We start from the raw sequence: 23,914 nt of genomic DNA, 5'->3' as shown, positions 1-23,914 counted from the left end.
TCCACCGAACCTCTGTGAGGGCAGCGGCAGCAGCAGAGGCGGCCGAGAAAATAAAGGTAGGAAAATACAGCGGTCTCGGCGCCGAATATATTTTTATTCCATTCGGCGTCGAGACCCTTGGTCCGTGGGGCCCTGGCGCTCTGAGTCTCTTCAAGGACTTATCGAAGAGACTAAGAGACGCCACCGGCGACCGAAGAGCTGGCAGCTTCCTCGCTCAGCGTATTAGCTTGTCAATCCAGCGAGGAAATGCTGCCAGCGTCTTCGGTACTATGCCACAGGGGCCGTTTTTAGATTTACTTTAGTTTAACTTTATTTTTATTTAAGTTAATTTAATTTTTATTTTATTTCATTTAAATGGTTATTTATGTTAAATATTATGCCTTTGTATTATGCTATAAATATGTTAATAACACGAGTATATTTATTTATAGTACCTAAGTAGGTACGTGAAGTAACATGGTAAATTAAAAAAATATCATTAGATACTTATTGCGAAGGTGTAAACAATTTTCTTCGTTTTGCCACATATCAATAATTACCTATCTATATTAAATTCATTAATCCGTATACAACTATACATTACATTTTTACAGTACGGTAATACTCACCCCGTTATTCATAAACGTACACTAAGTTATCAAGCCGATAAAGTTCGGTTGTCCCTTTCCGACGTATTGGTGTGATAGAAAGGGATAAACGAACTTTATCGGCTGGATAACTTTAGTGTACGTTTATGAATAAAGGTGTTAAAATTTATAGCTACGAAATTTTACATAAAACACCTACTTTAAAATAAAATAAAAAATGTTGAATTTGGTTAACATTATAAAAGACCTCACGCAAGCTGTGCTAATTAGTTCGCGAATTCGTCGAGAGGTGGCGCTAAACACAATTATGCTCATTAGAGAACCTATACTTCTAGCCTAGCCCAGTCTTTAGACTTATGTGAGTAACGTAAAAGTACCTAATAGTTTTGTAGGTACGGAACCCTCGGTGGGCGAGTCCGACTCGCACTTGGCCGGTTTTTTTTATCATGTTTCGGACCAATACCAATATATAATATAACTACAGACTAATCGTATGACAAGACTGGCACAAAACGTAACTAGTCTTTGAAAATCACTAGTAAAAAACAAATTTTTTTGGCGGATACGGATATACATATTTTTTCCTTGTCAAAAAGTAATGACGAGCCATCTTGTTCGTAATAGCCATAGCCACTCAATAAAAATGAATAATGCATAATGTGTTTTGGTACTCCATGTTTACAATGTCATTCATGTTTAGAATTTAAACATTATTATATTCATCGTGAGTTAACATTTTAATGTACGCAGGGACATAACGTCATAAAATCGGTCGTTGGCATAAGTAGTACCTACGCAAAGACATTCTATAACTCTTTATGATAAGTACTTAAGTCTAAGAAAAAAAGTACCTCGACCACGTCATCAAGAAAAAAAAATGCTTGTTTCGATGGTGCCACACACACTTTAGGTTGATGCTCGGTTAGATGGCATTAGTATAAATGTATTTACTCGTAATTAATTTATTATTGAACAAATAAATAAAAAAAATTACATTCCTAACACATAATTATAAAAAAAATTTAAGGTTCAAATGTTTTAACAGTGTGTCCTAGATCTATATGGACTGCAGCTACACATTTTATTTTGACAATCATTCTTTATGGGCATATTTTAAATTTCTTATCTGTTTTACTTTTTCTTCCAAATGTGGGAATTTTAGTACTTTTTCTACTCAGAATTATGAGCTCTTTCAATTCTACAGGAGAAAAAAAGTCTCACATTTTTTTTTTAAACTGAGTTACAATTTCTCATACAACTTGTTTGATCGTAACTCAGAGGAAGACATAAAAATGTATGGAAATTTTGGGACATTTTTTTATCTCCTAGTAGAATCGAAAGAGCTCATGATTCTGAGTAGAAAAAGTGCAAAAAATTCCAGAAATAAAAAGTGAAATCGACAACAAAATAAAATTATGCCCTTATTGCCCCTTCGATTTTTTGGCATAGGTATTTCAGCTAACACATTACCAGTCTAAAACATAAAAAATCTAACGACTAAAAAAATTTAGGAAATATAAATTTGACCGATACATAATAATTATACCCTTTCCGTTAGCGTTACACTGCTGTTACACTGAAATAATAGAGTAAGTTCTTTGCCATTTACATATCTTTTCACATCACAGTTTATTTGTAACCTATTTAAAAGGTCTAAACGACTGAACGAATCAATAATTTACCATTGTTAACAACAAGCAATGTAAATGAGACAGCTATCAATATTCAAACGGACAGAACAATAATTGGGTACGTGCTTACGTTTTAATTATTTTTAGGTTTACATGTCACCTGTCAAATTCAGGCAAACATTGAAAAAAAAAACAAAAAAAAAAAACAAATTAACATGCTCACAATTTTTCCTCAAATATTAAGATTAGTCACGATTAGTGTACGCTACGGTTTAAGCCGTATGCTGCGTGCATACTGTGCATAGTATACCTAGTGATCACATGTTGATATTTTTAAGTAGTTGCTTAGAAACCTTACTAAATGCGTAGGCTTAATCCTAAATCACTCTGTATTCGCTTGTCTTTAGAACTGTCAAATTACGTACTCTAAATACTTTTTAATAGTCTTGAAGTGGAAATTGAGCGTTGCTGCTCTATGCATACCTACTTAAATGCAGAGAAAACACCCATGACTCAGGAAAAAATATCTATGTTCATCAAACATGTAAATGCCTTAGCAGACTTAGGCGGTCCGTTTTCACAATATCCGATCCGATATCGGATGTAGGACCGAAATCCCATATATTTAAGCTGCCATGTTTGATTTTTGAAATCCTTCCTACATCCGATATCGGATTGGATAATGTGAAAACGCACTTAGCAGGCAGGGTCACTCAAATATACGGTCACCGAATTGACCGGACCAGTCTTTATATGAATCGTATTGATTTATTTTTAATTCTCTTCTTCTATAAATAATTCTAGCGACTTGCATACGGTTTTCCCGCAACTAAGATAGAAGCTTTATCTAAATAATGCAATGTATAACTAATTCAGATGTGACTTCCGGCAACCGATGGTTTCTACCAAATCTGACTTTAACAGCATTGTAATATGAGTTAAAGAGGCTTGTTGCATTATAGTAGCTACTAGAACGGGAAATGCGTCATAGCCATAAAATTAATTATGTAGTATAAGAACACTAAGGTATATTTAACGTGTAAGAATTGTAAGATTTATATACTATTGGCATTAATTGGACCATTTAATGCTATACGGCTCGATTCAAACTTTAATACATCAGAAATTAACTCTGGATAAGATATTAATTATAATATTTATTATTTAAGAATGTAATTGTGGAGAATATACTTGCATTTATTTGACATTTACAGCGTCGTGCACAGATCTTTAAAACCCTGCCTTATAGGTGTCAAGACAATTAGTAACAAGTTTATCAATTAAACTAACAAAAAAAACATGAACGAATAAATTAAACTATACCTAAACTGAATCTACATATAAAATAAAACGCTGTAAATAAAAAATAGTACCTAAGTCGGAGCCGGCCGGTAGGGTGCCCAGAAGGCTAGCGGCATTGCCGCGCTGAACAGCAATGCCGATGCGCTGGGCAAGATAATAATATTATTTTATGCATCGTTGTTTAACTGAATCAAAAAATATTCGTGACGTCTTTGTAAATAAACAATTTTCCGCTTCGCCACAAAATGTTACCTACGTCACTCGTCTTTTTTTGTATAGACTAGTAACTTTTTTGACTTCTCTTAAACACCGGTTGCATAAAATACTTACTATTATTAGTCTATGACTGGTTAATATTCGGACATCCGATTATACAGGAAACATTATAATTACTTAGGCAATATCCCTTTGTGTAACGAGCGAGACCTTCGTGTAAGTAATTATTTTGTGTATGCATGAAAGATTATGAATGCCACCAGGCCATGACATTACCGAAATAACGTGGTAATAACAGAAAGGCAAAATATAGGATGCTGTGACATGCAATCATTTATTAAACACCAACGACGATTTAATACGGGACTGACAAAACCCACAAAATAAAGCGTACCCTAAAATGTATGGGCCTTTTAGGCTTAAAACTAGATGGCGCTGTTTTGCAGCCTAGAAGTGGCCAAAATCATATTTGCCCCAAATATTTTTGCGTGTTTTTGTTTTTTATAAGAAAAAAAATACATATTTCTTTATTTTAATATCATGATAGCATGACAATACACATTTTACACATAAATTTGTAGGCATCATCATTGTACGAGTATTATGATAGTATTTAATAGGTGGAGCTAAAAAAATGACGTACGATTCTTAGTGTGAAGCTTATAAATCCTATATAAATCATCCTTGGTAAATACACTGGTTTTTTTATAAAACTATAAATAGTAAGCTATGCAGGAATCTATTCGAGTTACAAAAATCCATATAAGTTGAATCGTTTTAATTGATGATGAGTAAGTATTAAAAATATTTCCTTCACCACTGCATTGTCATTGGGCATTTATAAGCTCGAATTTCAACGATTTCATTCAGTTTATTTGCGGTTTTGTTTCCGTTCATAATTAGCATTTAATTTTATCAAAAAAAAATATTTGAATAATTTACATTTACAATTTTATTAAAAAAATAGTGTGTGATTGACACCCGCGGCGATCAGAGGAAAACCTTAGGTATTTAATTTTCAACAAAATTCTTATTTGCAAACAAGAAACAAAACATTTTTAACAAGATTTTGAGAGTGTGTCCATTTTTGGTTGGACCACTTACACAATTTACACATTGGCATGTGTTAACCCTGGCGGGTTAGACAACTAACGCGGAGTTAACCCTAAAACCGGACTTAAGTTAACACAGGTTTTACCTTTTAACCCAGGGGTTCGTTGACCCTGGAACGTGCTAATGCTCCTTAGTAGTTACAACATCCATCGCTCAAATCCGTGCTGAGATAATCACTCATCGACATTTTCTAAAATTTTGAAATCCGATCGTTTAAGGATTCTTAATCATTAGCACGTTTTTTACGCTCAGCCGTCGAATCTCGTAATTTCAGCTAATGACTAGGTTTAAGTGTTGCCAGAGAGAATATGAACGTATATTTTTTGCACGTTACTTGAACAAAGGCATCAAGATAATGATCATTAGACAACGCGTCTTTATAATGCAATCGTTTGTAATCGCCTCCAGTAAGTACTAGAGTTGACTTTGAAGTAAGGCTATAGCTATACGAAAGAATAAAATACTTAAGTAGGTACCTACTTTGTTAGCGCGTTGACCCAAAATGAGTCTTGGCCGACACACGAGTACACCATTTTGTTCAATCTTGAGGGGTATCTTGTCAGCATTCGCCTAAATAGTAATATTTGACAGCGATTAAAGTATGAATCATGTTCTTTCTTTTTTTGTTTGACACTACCGCTTTTACGAATTCAAGTAGGTAAATCTTATCTATGTCTTATCTACGTGAACAACCACGTAAAGGCACATCTAGTTGTGTCAACTCTAATAACTTCGGAGCATTGCTGGTCGGAACCGAGTTCGCCCGAAGCCTACAGTTAAGGCTGCTTTACACGGTGCGAGAACTACATAGCATCCGAATTTCATTACATTGCGGTATTTGTTTGGTGCGTTGATTGTATGTAACCTCAACAATCCGCCAACAAAGCCAACAATGTAATTATAATCGCAAGCGAATTCGCGCGCCGTGTAAATTGGCTCTTAGTCGCCACTGGCTTATAATGAACTTGTACGATGATGAAAAAACTTAAACGACTTGCGACAATATTTTTTTAACCTGTTATTGTATATAATTAGTAGACACTCTGCTATGCAAAACAGTACAAAGTAACATAAATTTATTTTGTTAATATCAGACGTGCTTTACTTTGACAGAGTTACCGTACCTAACGTAAGTAAATACGTATTATATATATGTGAAAAAATATGTGAGTGTGCACGGGAAAACGTCCCACTTTGTTGATTGCTATAAAGCCGCTTTGTCAGTTAATTTTTTATAAAGATACAAGTAAATCTCGCCTTAATGGTCACCGACAAATTGGGACGTTTTACTAAACACACTCACATAATTATGTTTACCGCAATTCAAAGTCTCACATACATTTATTTAATTAGTATAGATTAATTTGTATTTCCTGGGTTTTACTCATGATTCACAATTATAAGACTTGATTGTGTGATGTACCGGGAATTTAAAATGTATCAATTTTCATGCTGGCCTGTTTTTTTTTATAAGATTTCGCCGGATGTCATGGCAGTGCGTGGGAGGACTCCCTTGGGGCCTCCCGACGCAGCGAGGGTTTTAACACTTTCGAAACCGGGCTCTACGCGGCGCTACGACATTTTCGCTACATACGGGGAAACCCATGTAATCGGCTACGCTTCTACGAGCGGTGTGCCCGACAGTCGGGTTCTTGGTAGCGAAAGTGTTAATCGCGGGCACTCGTAGTGCGCGGGCACTACGAGGCAGTGTGCGGTGATTGACGATATTAGTCTATATAGGAACCGGCAGCCATAGGTCAGCAATTCCCGTCAACTTTGTACAAAAATTAAGGGAAAAGTTAAATTTGTTTTTATTAATTCCTATTTTGTTACCAAGATTTTGTTGATGAATTGAGATTTTATTAAGTTTTATTTCGTCATTAAGGTTCTAGTATCTATATTTTCTTAATTATAACAATTATCCTGTATATATCTTACGAAAGTCGAATTATATTACTAAATGTTGGTAACAAAATAGGATCAATTAAAATTTGCTGACGTGGCATTGTACAAAGTTGACGGGAATTGCTGAGGTGCGAACGGAAGATCCGATGGCTGTGTCTCACTCCATCATAAAATGGCCGCTGTCACCTTTGAGATTGAGATAAAGACGAACGAATCTGCGCGTAAAGAACAAAATGTAGGAAACAGTAACTTGTGTACAATCTCGTCAAAACTATACGCGGAATTGACCGCATGCACGTGTAATATACTCTGTCAAACAAGTTTGTCAGTAAATAAGAATAAAGAAAACTGTAGGTATCCTTTTCTCTAGCACCATAAAGAAAAGGATGCATATAGTTTTATTTATTCTTATTTACTGACAGACTTGTTTGACAGAGTATATGTAATAATAGCCTTTTGTCATAAATCGCCCTTATTGCTCTTAGTCACTTTGACATCAGACAATTATTAATATTCAACGGAGTAGCTAGAAACTTGCAAGTCATTACGTAATTATCAGTATTATCACCCACTGTCATGTGATATCAAGGAATAAACTGCGAGTAATTATAAATCGTGGTTGCGTGTTAGGCATTGAATAAAATATTATGAGAAATATTGGAATTATGAATGAAAAATAATTCACAGTTACTTTTGAAAAGTTGCATCTTTATCAAGTGTGACATATTTGTTTCATTATCAAAGGGCTCTCACAACCATTAAAGATTTATGTTAATTGCTGTATTGTGTTGATAGTAAGCAAAATTGCGATGGTTTTATTTCATAATTGTGATGGTGAATGATGCATTAGCACTTAGTGTGTATATAGCCATAGTCCTGGCCGTCTCTATCACACTATTGTAAGTGCAATAGGGACGGCCCGATGTTTTATCATTTATCGCGCGACCATAATTGCCTGCCTGCTGACGTCTCGCGATTCTCATAAGTAGGCTGGCGCACCCTGCTGTCCTGACAATCGTTGACGCCATGACGCCGATCGAAATGCAGTCTGGCCCACAGAATTACAGTTAAACCAGAATGAGTAGTTAGGTCAAAAAGTGTGTCTACATGAGAGGTCATTGTTTGGGCTGGTGTCCCTCTCGCACTTACTGACAATGTCAACATTATTCAGTGACGTCATCACTGTCATACATTGGGGATACCAGTCAATTTTCAAAGTTACTACCAAATCTACTAATACCCATTTAAACATATTTTTTAATTATACAAATCTTTGATTTATTGGCATCAACATAATTACATTATAATTATTTTCCAATTCTTTGAAATATATCGAAACCCTAGTTTGAATATAACACTAAAATAATATAAGAAGTTATAAAGTCAGATAATATACAGATAAAAATACTACTACTATGGTAACCTCATTAACACTGGCCACACGTGCGAGAGGGACACCAGCCCAAACAATGCCCTCTCATGTGGACCGTTTTCGCTAGTCTGATACGATTACCTTTGTCTCAGTGATAAGATTCAATTTAGTATGGCAAAAAATGTGATTCCACAATCTAGTTTAATAATTCTAAATCTATGGTCTGGCCACGATAGTACTCTATATTATACTGTGGTCTGGCTCTGTCGCGCCAATACGGAAGAGCGATAGAAGTAACTAGCCACGATAACGATGTTATCGTAAATGCATTTGGCTATTTTTAACTAAACTAAACTTTTATCGCAGCCAAATCCGCTACTGCTAATCGCTTTAAAACGAACGTGTCCTTCATCCCGTCAAACTGTGACTCAGAAACGCCTGACTTCCTAGCTGTAACGGCCCAGCCACGACATTGGTCTAAGCGCGACAGCGGTGAGCGGCAGCCATACGTGCGACTGAAAAGTCCCATCGCTGTGTCTCGCTCCAATGTATGGCCGCCGCTCACCGCTGTCGCGCTTAGACCAATGTCGTGGCTGAGCCGTAAAACGCTAAAGTTATATTGTGCACAACAGAGTTCCTTCGCTGTATTGTAAATTACTGACCCCAGCGTTCACGGAAGACTTGAATTGTTACAGTATTTAATTGGGTCACGTCTAGAATATAAATATTATCTATTGTTCATCAAAAGAAAGGTATTTTCGGATCAAAATTATCATTTTTCATGTTAAGTATTATGGGTACATAGTATATTATGGGCCGCGTTGTATTTCATTTCCGTTAATTCGAAGGGGAGGTTATTCAGAATGTTCAGGTTCATTAAAGTTGAGTTCTCTAAAAAACTATAGTCTTAATTCTAGTCGATTACTATTGAGTTATTAAAAAATAAATATAATTGTTAAGAACTGTGTATCATGACCATTGACTATTATTACTTCCTGATGTTATATATTTTGTCAGCGTGCCAATTGTATACTTAACGCTGACTATAAGATTTTGTTAAAGGTAATCTGCTCTCTTTGCTATACTGTCACTATTTTCAATTTGAAATAACGAATATTTACATTACTAGTATAAAAACGGTTTTGCACCTTCTGCAGTTGATAAAAATTCGTTGTGTATCCCCAAAGTTCAGTGAACGTCTCTGAACTTTGAACAATATGACGTTCTTGTTGAAAATTTTGTGATTTAAACTAGTTAAAAGAACATTATTTTACAACAGTTGTAAATATTGTAACTACGTAGACAGCTGAAAGTTTAAAGTCATAATTTTCTAGGGTTCTTATAATTTAATACACAACGTGTAATGCTTATACCTAGCCGAAATGGCAATGTTTGACGCTACTTGACGACCAAAGTTACAAGTGGAAGTCTCTTTTCAATTTGTCATATTAGACATTTTTATATTAAAGGAAAAAATGGAAAAATTTACGCTTCCGGCGGGACTTGAACCCGCACCATTTTTGCAATCCGTGCAATGCTCTTACCAATTGAGCTACGGAAGCCACGCCGGACTTCGCAAATCTTTCCATGCCTTTCCTTTTGTACACACGTCTTGGGGTGACGTCTAGCGCCATCTACCGACAGACTATTACATCTTGTAACGGCACTGGAGTCTCAAGTTATATTGAGAATTCACCAGTAACAATGTGCTAACCCATACTAAATTAATTTTTATTAAGCAGAAACGTCTGCTAACGATTCTAAACATTTTTATATTAAAGGAAAAAATTGAAAAATTTACGCTTCCGGCGGGACTTGAACCCGCACCATTTTTGCAATCCGTGCAATGCTCTTACCAATTGAGCTACGGAAGCCACGCCGGACTTCGCAAATCTTTCCATGCCTTTCCTTTTGTCAGACATATTAGACATTGACCTCGTCTTGTAAATTGTAACGTGTAGCTTCGAGAAATGGGCCCGAAATGACATTCGTTGACGCTTGATGCCGATCCAAAATCCAAATCAGCAGTTCTGGAAAAGTTTGTACAAAAATTAAGGAAAAAGTTAAATTTGTTTTTATTATTCCTATTTTGTTACCATGATTTTTTTTCTGAATTGAGATTTTAGTAAGTTTTATTTCGTCATTAAGGTTCTCGAGTATCGATATTTTCTTAATTATGACAATTATTCTGTACATATCTTACGAAAGTCGACTTATATTACTAAATATTGGTAACAAAATAGGATCATTTTGTAGTTATCACGAATAAATAATTGATTGATTGATTGATCAAATAAAATTTGCTGACGTGGCTATGTACAAAGTATTCGGGAACTGCTCAAATGCAGTCAGACTCGCGCCAATACGAATTACGAAAACGATATTATCGTAATCGTTTGTGTACTTGGATCCGTACCTAACCGCTAGCGTATTGTGTATTCTTGTATTCTAGGGGCTGGAGAATGCAATCCTTTGAAGCCATACAAACCCTTTGAAAGTACCTATAGGATAGGTACCTCATGCAGTATTTTAAAACCCTGATTTAACTGTAAAATTCGTGGGTTGTTACCACATACGTAATTTCTAATTACATTCTAGCCTATACAAAGCTAGCAGTCCATAGACGTATTTCACTCGCATCGTTCAATTCAATTGCGCTTCTAAATCAAAAGCTAATTATGCCACGTACCGCGTGCCCGTCCAGTGAGTCATTTCAATGGTGCAGTTACCATTTCAACCGGTAATGAACCTGAATTGTGTCTATGGCTCGTTTTAGCTAACTGTGGTTAATCGACATGTTTTGATGACATTTGGGAGCAGTCGCTATGCATATTTTAATTTACGAATAAATAATATTTTATGCGGTCTTGGCTTACTGCCACGGATCATGGGTGGTTGGGTCCGCTCAGAAACATATTTCAAGAATTTTCATAAATACGTAGTCATTTGTTATGAAATCTGACCTTGCATCCCATAGACCGTTACTATGCTAATAACAAAAGATGTCGTAAATTCGTTCCGAAAAAATCAATAGCAAGCCGGGGTTTGAATCTTCGATTTCTAGATTGAAATCCGTACACACGTACAAAGAGCTATGTATTTATGTCTCCAGCGCATTTTAATGTAAATATCTACAATAGTTGTCAATCAAGTTTATTTCTTAAACAAATATTTGATTCTTTATTTAGCTCTAGACCAGAAGTAGAAATTATATTAGCACATTAGACACACTTCGCTAAACAATCAAAATTTGAAATTAACACATCGATGTCAAACATCTAACTATTATATTTTATTACACTAATATTTGTCAAGTTCCTTTTCGTCTCAACACCAAACTTTCCGACTCGAATGAAATATTGGGCCCCGCTTGGAGGGAGCAATGTGGCGTTTCTCACTGCTATGAAATAGCAAAATAACACTTTTCAAGTAAATCCCTTCTAATATTATAAATGGGAACGTGTGTGTGTGTCTGTTTGTTTGTTCGTCTTTCACGGCAAAACGGAGCGACGAATTGACGTGATTTTTTTATGTGGAGATAGTTGAAAAGATAAAGAGTGACATAGGCTAATTTTTATCTCTTTCTAATCCCCCACTTCCTTATAATGGGGGGTAGAAGTTTGTATGGAGTACCCTGCAATTTTAGAATTTAACGCGAGCGAAGTCGCGGGCAAAAGCTAGTATAGTAACATATGTTCTTACATTTTTGCATATATTTTTTTGGTTTAAAAATATACCTACTTATGTCGTAATAATGTTGTACACTACATATCCTCATAGGTGATGTGAAAAGCAGTAAATGCAGTGTGTGATACATTATTTCCTCCTTAATCGTTTACACTTGAATCCTTCACTAAGATCTGGATTCTATTGTAGAATCCTTTGCTTCGTTCAGAATTCGTGCCTGCGATCTTGACGTAAATATGATATTTTGCTCCCTTGTGACACAATCTATATCACACAGTATTTATCACGCCCGTAAACATTCACCTCAACATCAAACTTTCTCTACTCAAAGGTCCTGTTACGGCCGCCATGTTATGTGGAGCCGATTAAATGAAATACTTACATGTACGTTTTCGTAGACGACTGTATTAAGACTGTCCATAAAATGTGGCATTCAAACCTATAAACCTATAAACCTATAACCGTAAACATTCACCTCAACATCAAACTTTCTCTACTCAAAGGTCCTGTTACGGCCGCCATGTTATGTGGAGCCGATTAAATGAAATACTTACATGTACGTTTTCGTAGACGACTGTATTAAGACTGTCCATAAAATGTGGCATTCAAACCTATAAACCTATAAACCTATAACCGTAAACATTCACCTCAACATCAAACTTTCTCTACTCAAAGGTCCTGTCACGGTCGCCATGTTATGTGGAGCCGATTAAATGAAATACTTACATGTACGTTTTCGTAGACAACTGTATTAAGACTGTCCATAAAATGTGGCATTCAAACCTAACTGTATGTCTATACTATACTATGTTATACACACCTCATTGTTTCTTTGCAGGCTCCCCAATTCATTACATTCAAAGATGGGAAAGTGGGAGTGAACTTCGGCGGTTACCACGCGGCAGCTGGCCTGGGAGGACTATTAGGTACGTAATTACTTCTCTTAATCATGTAAACTTGGGCACTTGAATTAGCTCTGTTATTGAGCGCACTTCGCATTCATGCGGGCTACGGACAAAAGATAAATGAAGGCAATATGTTTTTACATACATTTTAGTTTAAATAATAAACTCCTAAAACTAAAAAACTAATTATAAAGGGATGACATGATGATGTTGATCATGATGATGACTCCTCAAATTAAGCCGAATTGAAACCTTGTTTAAACAAATATTTACGTGAGCCTAAAATGTCCGTTGGTGTCGATGTAGTAAATATTACAGTGTTAAGATTTAAGTATGTAGAGAAAATTTCTTGGTGGTACGTATATTGTCAGTCAGTCAGTCAGTTTCTTCTTTTATATATTTATCCCCTTCAAGAAGCAACCTATAATAGCCATGCTGATAACATGTTCGTTTATAAATGTTTTTTTATAATGCCGAAACCTACCTAAGTACCTACCTATTCGTATATTATGTTGGCATCTTATTTTTACAATCGCTGTGTACCTGTTATTAGGATCACGAATATTGATTATTCATAAACCTTATCAAGAGTTCAAATTAAGGTCGTCGGTCGTTCGTGTCGCGTTTTGATCAATTCTTCTTACTCAGCACGAATAAGGTAAAAGCGCGCTCATGCTTTGATAGCGCGCCATAATTGTTTGAAGAATAATTCTCCAAATATGGAGTTATTTTGAAATAATGTTACATGCCGCTTTTTTTTTCAAGGTAGTAGGCCTACTTTATCCATACTTACTTAAAATTATAAATGGGAAAGTGTGTGTGTCTGTTTGTTTGTCCGTTTTTCACGGCAAAACGGAGCGACGAATTGACGTGATTTTTTTAAGTGGAGATTGTTGAAGGGATGGAGATTGACATAGGCTACTATGTATTGTGTCTCTTTCTAAAACGAGCGAAGCTGCGGGCAAAAAGTAGTTTGTCTATATCGAAACTTCTAAAAGCCTTTAAAATTGTAGCCGTACTTTAAAACTTTGTACAATACACGTGCAAAAGAAATTCGTAACTCGTGTCTGTTTAAATCACTCCCTTCGGTCGTGTTTTCGCAGTCGTTTCGGGTTTTGTTTTTTTCCGTTATTGTATCGTACTTAATGTGTTTCATTATTTTGAATATGATAAATAATTGTCATTTGCATGCCAACTCAGTAGTTGTAGTAATCACTCTATTGTGAACAACAGGAATAGAGGTAGGTACATAGGCGAACTTGTCCCTATAAAGGATATCTTCCAGCTAATCTTAAAGTACTTAAATGAGAGATGAGAAAGTCAAATGGGATGGAAAAACTTCTCGAGGAACAGAATTTTTCAATGAAATGTTTAATGTGAGACGGAAGATCTATTATGTGAAAGCAAGTAGGTTAATTGGGCAAAATACACAAATTCTTGCGATGCAAATCCATTTAAATTATTTCGCCGTTTCAAATGAGTGTAAACCTAGAAATTATAAATTTTATTAGTAAAACCCTCTAAATTCCTACATTAAATTAAATAATAAGAACCGCAAAAATATAAAATTTCACCTAAAATTGGTTTTATTAGAAATTATTTATATAATTTAGATTACACTTTATAATATAAAATTTAATTTAGTCTATAATAACTACATTTTAGAAGGTTTCGGTGATTAAACTATAAAACGGTTAGCGACTTTATTTTCCATGAAAACGAATTATAGACAGCCGTAGAAATAGTTTTAAACGACTCCTTAGCACGTAATAAAACCGCTAACTTTTAATATTGATAATATTTTTATGAACGATGTTCGATTTATTAAATTACTGTAGTATCATTTTTGTTTGTTTTTCTTTACACTTTTCATAGGAACGAAATATGTTTTTCAGTACAGATGGAGTTTTTTTTACGCACTAGTGCGAGGAGTGGTTCATTATATGCCAGGTCGAAACTTCGGAGGGCCATCTGTACTGAAAAACGTCGTACGATACACGTGCGAAAAGGAAATTCCTAACTCGTGTCGATTTAAAACACTCCTTCCGGTCGTGTTTTAATTTATCGCCACTTGTTTCGAATTTCCTTTTTTACGCACTTGTATCGTAATGTACTATTTCACTATTTCAAGAATTCCAAAGGTATAAAAGGGAACGGAAAATAATAAAAATGTTGTTTTAGTTACCCTAAAATGGTACTAATAAATATTTGATCAGTTTTATGTGGTCTGTGCTCCTTCGGGGAATTTAGCCCAGGGTTTATATATGTATCATTGTATCTGGGGCCCATTTCTCAAAACTGAAAATTACAAGTTACAGTCAACAGCACAGCTGTGAATACAGACAAAGTGACAAAGATATGTATACAAAACTTTATTTCCTGTACATTAAGGTGTGTATACAGATTTCCAACTTGTCATTTAAATTAGACACACTACCACTTGTAAACTGTAACTTGTAGCTTCAAGAAATGGGCCCGTGGCCCTGGGGGGGCATTGGGGGTGGGGTAAAGGAGCACGTGGGCTTCTCAGAGAGTTGGGGAAACGGTCTTTAAGGAAGGCAAACCCTCTGTTTCGTGCAAGGAATTGCTCTTGCAATACAGCGCGGCAATGCGGCCTGCGTGATGGGCACCTTGCCCAGGGGCCAGGGCTTAGAGAGTGGGTTTTAGGACTTTCAGGTAGGCTTACTTTTATTTTTTGGATAGGGTTAGTTTTCGTTTTTTAAGTCTGTCACAAGTTTTTAGTTTAACGGGCCTCTCGCTCGTTTTTTGCTCCGAATCAACAAGTTGTGGAATGAGCTACCTTCTTAGGTATGTAGTTAGATTATTCAAGTAGCAGGTATTTAGGGTTCTTATAGAAAAGCAACGCATAAGTGGCTCCCCTGCTGTTGCTTATGTCAATGGGCGGCGATGACTGCTTGCCATCAGACCCCGTAGCCGAATGGCATTTCTGCGACGCGCAACGCCACTGAAACGCCGCAGAAATGTAGTCTGGCTCTGTCGCGCCAATACGCAAGAGCAATAGAGATAGAGAGCTACGAAAGAGATATTATCGTGAGCGTTTCGTGAGCGTTTTTGCATTCGGATACGTAGACAGGAGGCTTGTCTGCTCGTTTGCTGCCTATATCATAAAATAAGTAATTTTTTTTTTTTTAGGTAACGGTGGTGCTGGCGGGCTTTTTGCTGAAGCTGGCACTCCTCACGGGCAAGCGGCGGTCGCGGGGCTCGGCGGTGGAGCCAGCGAGGGTGGAAGTGGAGGTAATGTAACATCATCATACCAACACACCACAGAGTATGACTTCAGATAAATACGTTTTTATACAATACAATACAAAGCATTTTGTGGACCACGTTTTTCAAAGTTGACCACCCCACTTTTTTTCTAACATGGGTATTTTTTTACGCGATTCATACGTGCATACTCAGAATCGCGAGGTCTTTCGATCATGATATGATAGGAGAGAAAAAATGTCCCAAGATTTCCATAGATTTTCAAACCTTTCTTTCCGTTACCGCCATACAAAATGTATGAAAAAATGGTAACGCCGTGGCTTGCGTGGGCGACGGTCGCGCGATGGTCGCGCGACGGGGATGCGACGCATACGAAATCAAACCTTATCGATATGGAAGTATGAGACGCGACGGCAACGGTCGCGCGACCGTCGCCCACGCAAGACACGGCGTAACAAAATGGGAAAAAAACCTTAGGAGAATTTTTTTCTCCTGTTAGGATTGAAAGAGCTCGCGATGAGTGGAAACCACATAAAAAAATCCAAATCCAAAAAAAAGTGGGGTGGAACTTTGGAAAAAATTAAAAATAATATATGTTAAAAATATAATTATCTGAAAGTACTTACCATAATTATACTAAAATTCAAAAGTTCGAATTTCAAAAATCATCTTGAGAATTGAGTTTTGCACAGGAAATACAGTTTTACAGTCAGCCAAGTATATATTGATTGATTCAATAATCGATAGTAAAAACAAAAAAAGTTCTTAAGTAACAGAGAGTGACATAAAGTTTTTTTTGAGGTTATATTTTATAGCATGTTATTTTAACATTAAGTTTCTCCAAAATAAATTCAAAGTTATCACATTCTTACTCGTTTTATAAAATGTAGTGATAGGGTAAATATCATGAAGTCTTAATTGAATATCATTATCATTACAAAACTTTATTAAAATTAACGTCAAAATTACAAATCAACACTAATAGGCATAGTATAATTAGTAAACACTAATTACATCGCTCATCTATTCTTACATAAACAGAACTGATTAAACCAAATTTAGTTCAAATTAGTTCCACAAATTCCTGATTCCAACTTTAATACAGGTCAACAATTAGCTCTGGATACGATATGTCGCGGGTTCATATACGAGTAGGTTAGTTTCTCCTATTTTGAGCTAACTTCATTCGTATATCAAAATTCGAATCGAATCCTCTATAATTAGAAACAAATCATTATTTTGTTAATCTAAACACGCGATGCTATTTCGCAAATGCCATTTCCCATCCCCATGGCGCCCTCTATTACTTTATTGTGATTGTCAGGCGAGTATGTGAGCAGTGACATTTACACTAATTAAAGACACCCTGCAGCTTAAACAAAGGATACTATAGACTAGACAGCCAAATAATAATACCACTACCGGACGAGATGGTCACATACAAATTATAATAAGAGTGACAGAGAGCAAAATGTTATTTTTTGTCTTTGTCATAGTTTCACTTTTCCGCCGTTGCCACAAACGAGTTTGTGGCAAACAATAAGGACGTGACTTGTCAAGCTTATTATCCGCCCAAATTACCTAGGTTGTGTATGGTAAACTGTCAGCCATTTTTAAAGTGATTCTTAAATTCGCTCCATTATTCTATATCTGTCCCTTACGGGTGTACCCTTGTGTCAAGTCTATAGTATCCTTCGTCTGAGCCCTGCAGGCATGATGCTTGCAATTTTATCACTTATCTACGTGGATAAAGTGTGTGATAAATGATATCATGTAAGTGTGAGAGTGACAAGTGTCTTATCCACGTTGATAAGTGATAAAATTGCAAGCATCATGCCTGCAGGGCTCAGACGAAGGATACTATAGACTTGACACAAGGGTACACCCGTAAGGGACAGATATAGAATAATGGAGCGAATTTAAGAATCACTTTAAAAATGGCTGACAGTTTACCATACACTACCTAGGTAATTTGGGCGGATAATAAGCTTGACAAGTCACGTCCTTATTGTTTGCCACAAACTCGTTTGTGGCAACGGCGGAAAAGTGAAACTATGACAAAGACAAAAAATAACATTTTGCTCTCTGTCACTCTTATTATAATTTGTATGTGACCATCTCGTCCGGTAGTGGTATTATTATTTGGCTGTCTAGTCTATAGTATCCTTTGTTTAAGCTGCAGGGTGTCTTTAATTAGTGTAAATGTCACTGCTCACATACTCGCCTGACAATCACAATAAAGTAATAGAGGGCGCCATGGGGATGGGAAATGGCATTTGCGAAATAGCATCGCGTGTTTAGATTAACAAAATAATGATTTGTTTCTAATTATAGAGGATTCGATTCGAATTTTGATATACGAATGAAGTTAGCTCAAAATAGGAGAAACTAACCTACTCGTATATGAACCCGCGACATATCGTATCCAGAGCTAATTGTTGACCTGTATTAAAGTTGGAATCAGGAATTTGTGGAACTAATTTGAACTAAATTTGGTTTAATCTGTTCTGTTTATGTAAGAATAGATGAGCGATGTAATTAGTGTTTACTAATTATACTATGCCTATTAGTGTTGATTTGTAACTTCAACAATCAGGCCGTCCATTTCGCAGTATTTGTACATAAGTGCGATATGGACGGCCTGATGTTTTATCGTTTATCGCGCGACCATGCTACCGGTGCTGTTTTAACCTTTCACGTATTTTACACATTACCTGTGATATGCAACTTAACCCCAGAAAATTACGTTTTGACACTAACCTACAACGTTTTGAGGACGACGTTGTCCCCGTTGTCAATGAGAATAATTAATGTCAACTTTAGTCATACTTCTTTGAGACCACGGGGACAACGCACTCCTCGAAACATCAAAAGTTAGTTCTAAATTATCTCGCGATAAATTCCCGTATTGAGTTTTAATAAGAAGTACCTAAGCCTGTAAGGCCTGAGTGAGCGCTCGGAGTGGAGCGTTATGGCCCAGCCACGACATTGGTCTAAGCGCGGCATCGGTGAGCGGCAGCCATACGTGCGAATGAAAAGTCCCATCGCTGTGTCTCGCTCCATTGTATGGCCGCCGCTCGCCGCTGTCGCGCTTAGACCATTGTCGTGGCTGAGCCGTTAGGCGGGGCGTCCCGCGGGGCGGACGAGCGTGCGTTCACCCTATTCAGCTTCGACTCAGGACGCTTGTAATGATCTTCAACTGTTTGACATTGTACAGTCAACCAATTGGAACCCTAGGCCACTCTACAACCATGTCAAAATGAAAAGCAGTAAGAGAGTTCTTACAATCTGATTTATAACGTCACTATGACATAGTTCTACAGTGGCCTAGGGTTCCAATTGGTTGGCTGTACGCCGCATGCCTCGCCTCGCTGCAAGCCCAATAAGAGCAGTTGAATATAAATCCCTGTACCAAAATTACTTTATATTACCTCGTCTACTAAGATTAAATTGTCACTTCGATTTGATGTTAAGTCCGCGAAATGAATTACATATTTTCTCCAAAGTGGATCTAATAAGTGAATGAACTTATTCCAAGAAAAGTCAACATAAGGCAGAAAAATAAAAATATTCTATTTTTAAGCAATAGTCACCTCAACGATCTTTAAGACTTTCGTTGGTATTAAGTATTTACTAACTTTTGATTTTCTCTTACAAGATACCTATTCTACTTAATCACTCTACTCTGGTCTCTAGGTCTCTACACTGGTACACTCTATTCAAATGTACATCAGATTAATGTTACGGTATACCAGGACAATTTCAAGTAATAAAAATATTTTCCATGTTTCACATATATGATGTAAAACATGTAAATCTATAAAATCGCATGCGAGATGCGAGTTCGCGTGACGTCTAAAAACCATAATGAAAAGTGCTTATAAAAATATTATAAATAAAGATAGTCTAGAAAATACCCTAGGTATTTAAGCTAATGGGAAGTGAATGCCGTTTACAAATGAACGTGCACCGCTTAGATTAATTGCAGAGATTTATTAATGAACATTTATACTTCGCAATCCGGTTCTCATAAATTATGTGCTTCGCTTACCTATTTGTTTAGCAGGTGAATACAATAGGGACCTAATACCAAAAGTGTATTTATTATTAAATTGGCCGCTGCAAATCAGCTACACACAAATAGTGTTGGACGGCTTCACCACTCTGCGAATGCGGAGAGGAAGAACAGACTACTGCCGCCATATCATGCTTCCAATTTTATCACTTATCCACGTGGATAAAGCATCCGTCACGCTTTGGCAAGTATGTCAGTGTAAGAGTGACAGTTGTCTTATCCGCGTGGATAAGTGATAAAATTGTAAGCATGATAGACCGGCTGAACACATCTTCCAACGCTGCCCACTTATAACCCGGGCCTGCTGAAGATCTGAATATCGTGACACCGGACCTGGTTGCCTGGCTTAGAAACCTCAAGGCTACACCCTGATTGCTTTTAGATATAATTTGCCATACGATTAAATAAATAAATTATTAAAGTCTGTAATAACATGGATACTAAATCACTATTCAATTACACTGTATTCATTCCTATTTAACTTTTTTTATAAAGACAGGAATCATAAAAAAAACCATTTCTTAAAAAGTAGGCACATGTTTTTAGATGTCCGTTATGAGTAATTTTAATCTATATTTGTTGACAGATTCAAAGAGTGACAAAAAACACATTGCAAAATGTAGGTTAATAAATAGGTGGAAAAAAAAACAAAATTCATTATTAGTGCCATATTTAGAATACGAATAAAATTTGCATTTGAAGCGAAAAGACCATGAATCATAACTTGTTTAGATTTCTTTTGCATTGAAAGCATCGCATAAAACTTTTTAATTGGTTGAGGAAAAGATTTACCTACTGTTAATGCAAATCAAATAAAAAGTAGCACTTAAAGGAATCCATACTAATATTATAAATGAGAAAGTGTGTGTGTCTGTTTGTTTGTCCGTCTTTCACGCCAAAACGGAGCGACGAATTGACGTGATTTTTTAAGTGGAGATAGTTGAAGGGATAGGGAGTGACATAGGCTACTTTTTGTCTCTTTCTAACCCCCCACTTCCCTAAAATGAGGGGGGGGAGTTTGTATGGAGCATTCCGCAATTTTCGAATTTGACGCAAACGAAGCCGCGAGCAAAAGCTAGTTTAAAATAAAATACACGAGGAATCAAAAATACATTTTTATCAAGTTACTTTATAAATAGTTCTCGAAGATAAAATACAATTTCCTCGACACTCTTTCTAAAATATGTTGAGTCTTCACAAGCTATGGCAAAAAAATATTTAGCAAGCAAAATTCTTCAAAACTGCACATATCTAAGAAAAATAAACAGTTTTTTAGAGAAAAGAATAAATAGTATCAAAGCAATTTCAATTACTGACCTAGAATCTAAGACAATAGCGTTAGGTACTAGCGACATAATTAAGAGTCACCTCGGTAATAATGGCGGGAATAAAAACGCAGACTTTTAATGTGATTACGTTACGGGTAACCACTTGTAAGCAATTTACTTGTGTCGGGATGTAAACATACACGGTGTGAAATAAGGAATATTTTTAGGTACCACGCATTTCTGAGGCCAGAAAAAGAAGAAGAAGAAGATTTCTGAGGCCAAATTTTACTTGATAAAGTTTCGGTACATTTCAACAAAAAAAAATATTTTTGACATAATGCAATGATTGTTATCAATGTTATAATTTTAGAATAGTTATGTGTATGTTAGTAATTAAAATAATTCATATAAAATGACTTTATCATGAAGGCCAAGGCCAACCTGAAGTGGCTTCTAATCTTACATGGCTTACATTAACTGTATCCTAGATCAATCTTGTACTGTCACAGGCTCTAATTGTTGAATCATTATGGCCCATTACGGCCATTATACATGTTTCACTACATTGCGTAGGTACATAATTTTATGTAACGTCTACAGCCCGCAATGTAACTTAAATCGCATACGAGTTCGCTTGCTGTCTAAATAGACCCTTTGTCAAATCACCTTTAGCCTCCCCTCAGCCAATTATGTGCTGTCAACATGGTACGTACCTATCAATGTACAAACGCGTACGATAATATCGATATCGTAGAGATAGCTAGTAAGTATCTCTTTCACTCTTCCGAATTGGCGCGACAGAGCCAGACTGCGTTTTGATCGGCGTCTAGATCTAGAGTCAACGATTGTCATTTCGACTAGGCCGGCTGATGTGCTTCAAAAAACATAATATTTATATAGACTTCGATGGCAACATTTTTACGTGTTTTTTTATGTCCGGCCGGATTATAATTGTATTCGACCCGCCACTAGTCCATGAAAATAGTGTGTCATATGGCCAGCACTGTATTTAGTAAAAATGCATTTCTGGTGTTAATCTGGCTCGCCTCTAAAAATTCCTTTATGTTCATTTCATTTATTTGTTGTAGTCATGTACAATAAAATTAGGATGTTACATAATAAGGTACAAGTAAGGCCATGACACCCTGGAAGGGCATGCAACAGAAACTTAAAACTAGACTAAAAGCTAAATTTTAGGTATTTTTATACATATAATAACAATTAATTTAATGATTTAATTTGATTACATTCAATAAATGCAATTCATTTAATATTCTAATATTATTTGAAAGATTATGGTATGCTATCCAAACTATTGTCATTAAGGAAATCCTTAATCGAGTAATAGCATTTATCAATTAGTAATTTTTTAAATTTGCTTTTAAATAATTCATTTCTAGGTTCTAATTTGATTGTATTAGGAATTTTATTAAATATCAAAATGCATTTATATTGGGGACTATTTTTACACATTTCTAAATTAGTTTTTGGTAAAAGGAGTTTATTCCTGTATTGTATGTTTTGGCCCCCAATGACAAAAGTTTGCCTACCACTGGATAATAACGTGTAACTAAATACAGGTGGATTATTCGCGGGTGCTACCGCCGGTGGCAACGTGAAAGCGGCCGCGGGACTGGCCGGGGGCGCTGATGCAGAGAGATCTGGAGGCGTTGGTTTCGCTGGAGCCTCTGCGGGAAATCGAAACGCTGCTGCGGGCTTGGTAAGCACTCCTTACACGTCATTACAAGAACATATAAACAAGCCCATATTGGTCATGGTAAGAGTTATTACCGGATACTAGAGATAGTTAGCCGTAACATTGTTGAGAAATCAAATTTTTATTTTTTGGCACTCTAATTGCCAATAGCGAATACAAAATTAGAGGTCTTAGGGCACACTTTATGAAGTGTTTATTTCAGATTATATATTAATAAGGCAATAGTATTAGTACTCGACACGCTAATACCCCATAGATGATATCCTTTTATCACATTTATTGACACGGACTACTGGGACACTGTCAAGCACTGGTACTTTTACTTTATTAGAATCGTTAGCTTACTTGTTTAAATGTAATTTCTAATAAAAACTAGCCTGTTAATTTGTCATATTTTACATTACAGGGCGGTGAATCCGGTGCTGCTGGATCATCAGGCTTTACCTACTCAAGCAGCAAGTCATTCGGCCTGTCCGGAGCTGTGGAACAACCCGTCAATCAAGTCGACAAAAAAGTGCACGCGGAATACGATTTCAACGCCGCGTCGCCCGTTGTACCTTTAACCAATACCATTGTAAAATCCAATACCAAAGTCAAGGAAGTGAGTAACTTCGGAGAACCAGATTTCTACCGCAGTAATGCTAGATCAATATTTAATTTTAATGGAATGTTCAGATCTTTGTTTAGAGTTCCAGAGTTCAGACAGCCCGTCTTTCACTTTCCGCAACAGTCTGGTTTTATGCAAATGCCTCAGGTTTGTTTTTTATAAAGGATGAAAGATAATTGCACCAGAAGCTTCCAGACAGCTTGAACTCCGAACACGATCATTTTCATTACTATTTTCTACTTCTACAAAATGAAGTAGAAAGAAAAACAAATTCACGTTAAATAATAATTCCATTAGAAAC

General features: G+C 36.2%; 1 protein-coding gene across 2 annotated transcripts in view; it reads left to right on the top strand.

The window, feature by feature from the left end:
• Window positions 1-23,914, top strand: part of LOC125229556 — a 60,918-nt gene that overhangs the window by 21,049 nt on the left and 15,955 nt on the right. For both annotated transcript variants that reach the window (XM_048134429.1, XM_048134428.1), the window contains exons 3-6: window positions 12,652-12,739; window positions 15,872-15,973; window positions 22,870-23,009; window positions 23,413-23,607. In XM_048134429.1, the coding sequence (XP_047990386.1) occupies window positions 12,652-12,739; window positions 15,872-15,973; window positions 22,870-23,009; window positions 23,413-23,607 (525 nt within the window). The remainder of the gene's footprint in view (window positions 1-12,651; window positions 12,740-15,871; window positions 15,974-22,869; window positions 23,010-23,412; window positions 23,608-23,914) is intronic.

The sequence above is a fragment of the Leguminivora glycinivorella genome, chromosome 9 (assembly GCF_023078275.1).
Source record: "Leguminivora glycinivorella isolate SPB_JAAS2020 chromosome 9, LegGlyc_1.1, whole genome shotgun sequence".
Taxonomy (NCBI): domain Eukaryota; kingdom Metazoa; phylum Arthropoda; class Insecta; order Lepidoptera; family Tortricidae; genus Leguminivora; species Leguminivora glycinivorella.
Note: the sequence above shows the minus strand (reverse complement) of the source record. Positions and strands in the feature narration are given on the sequence as shown.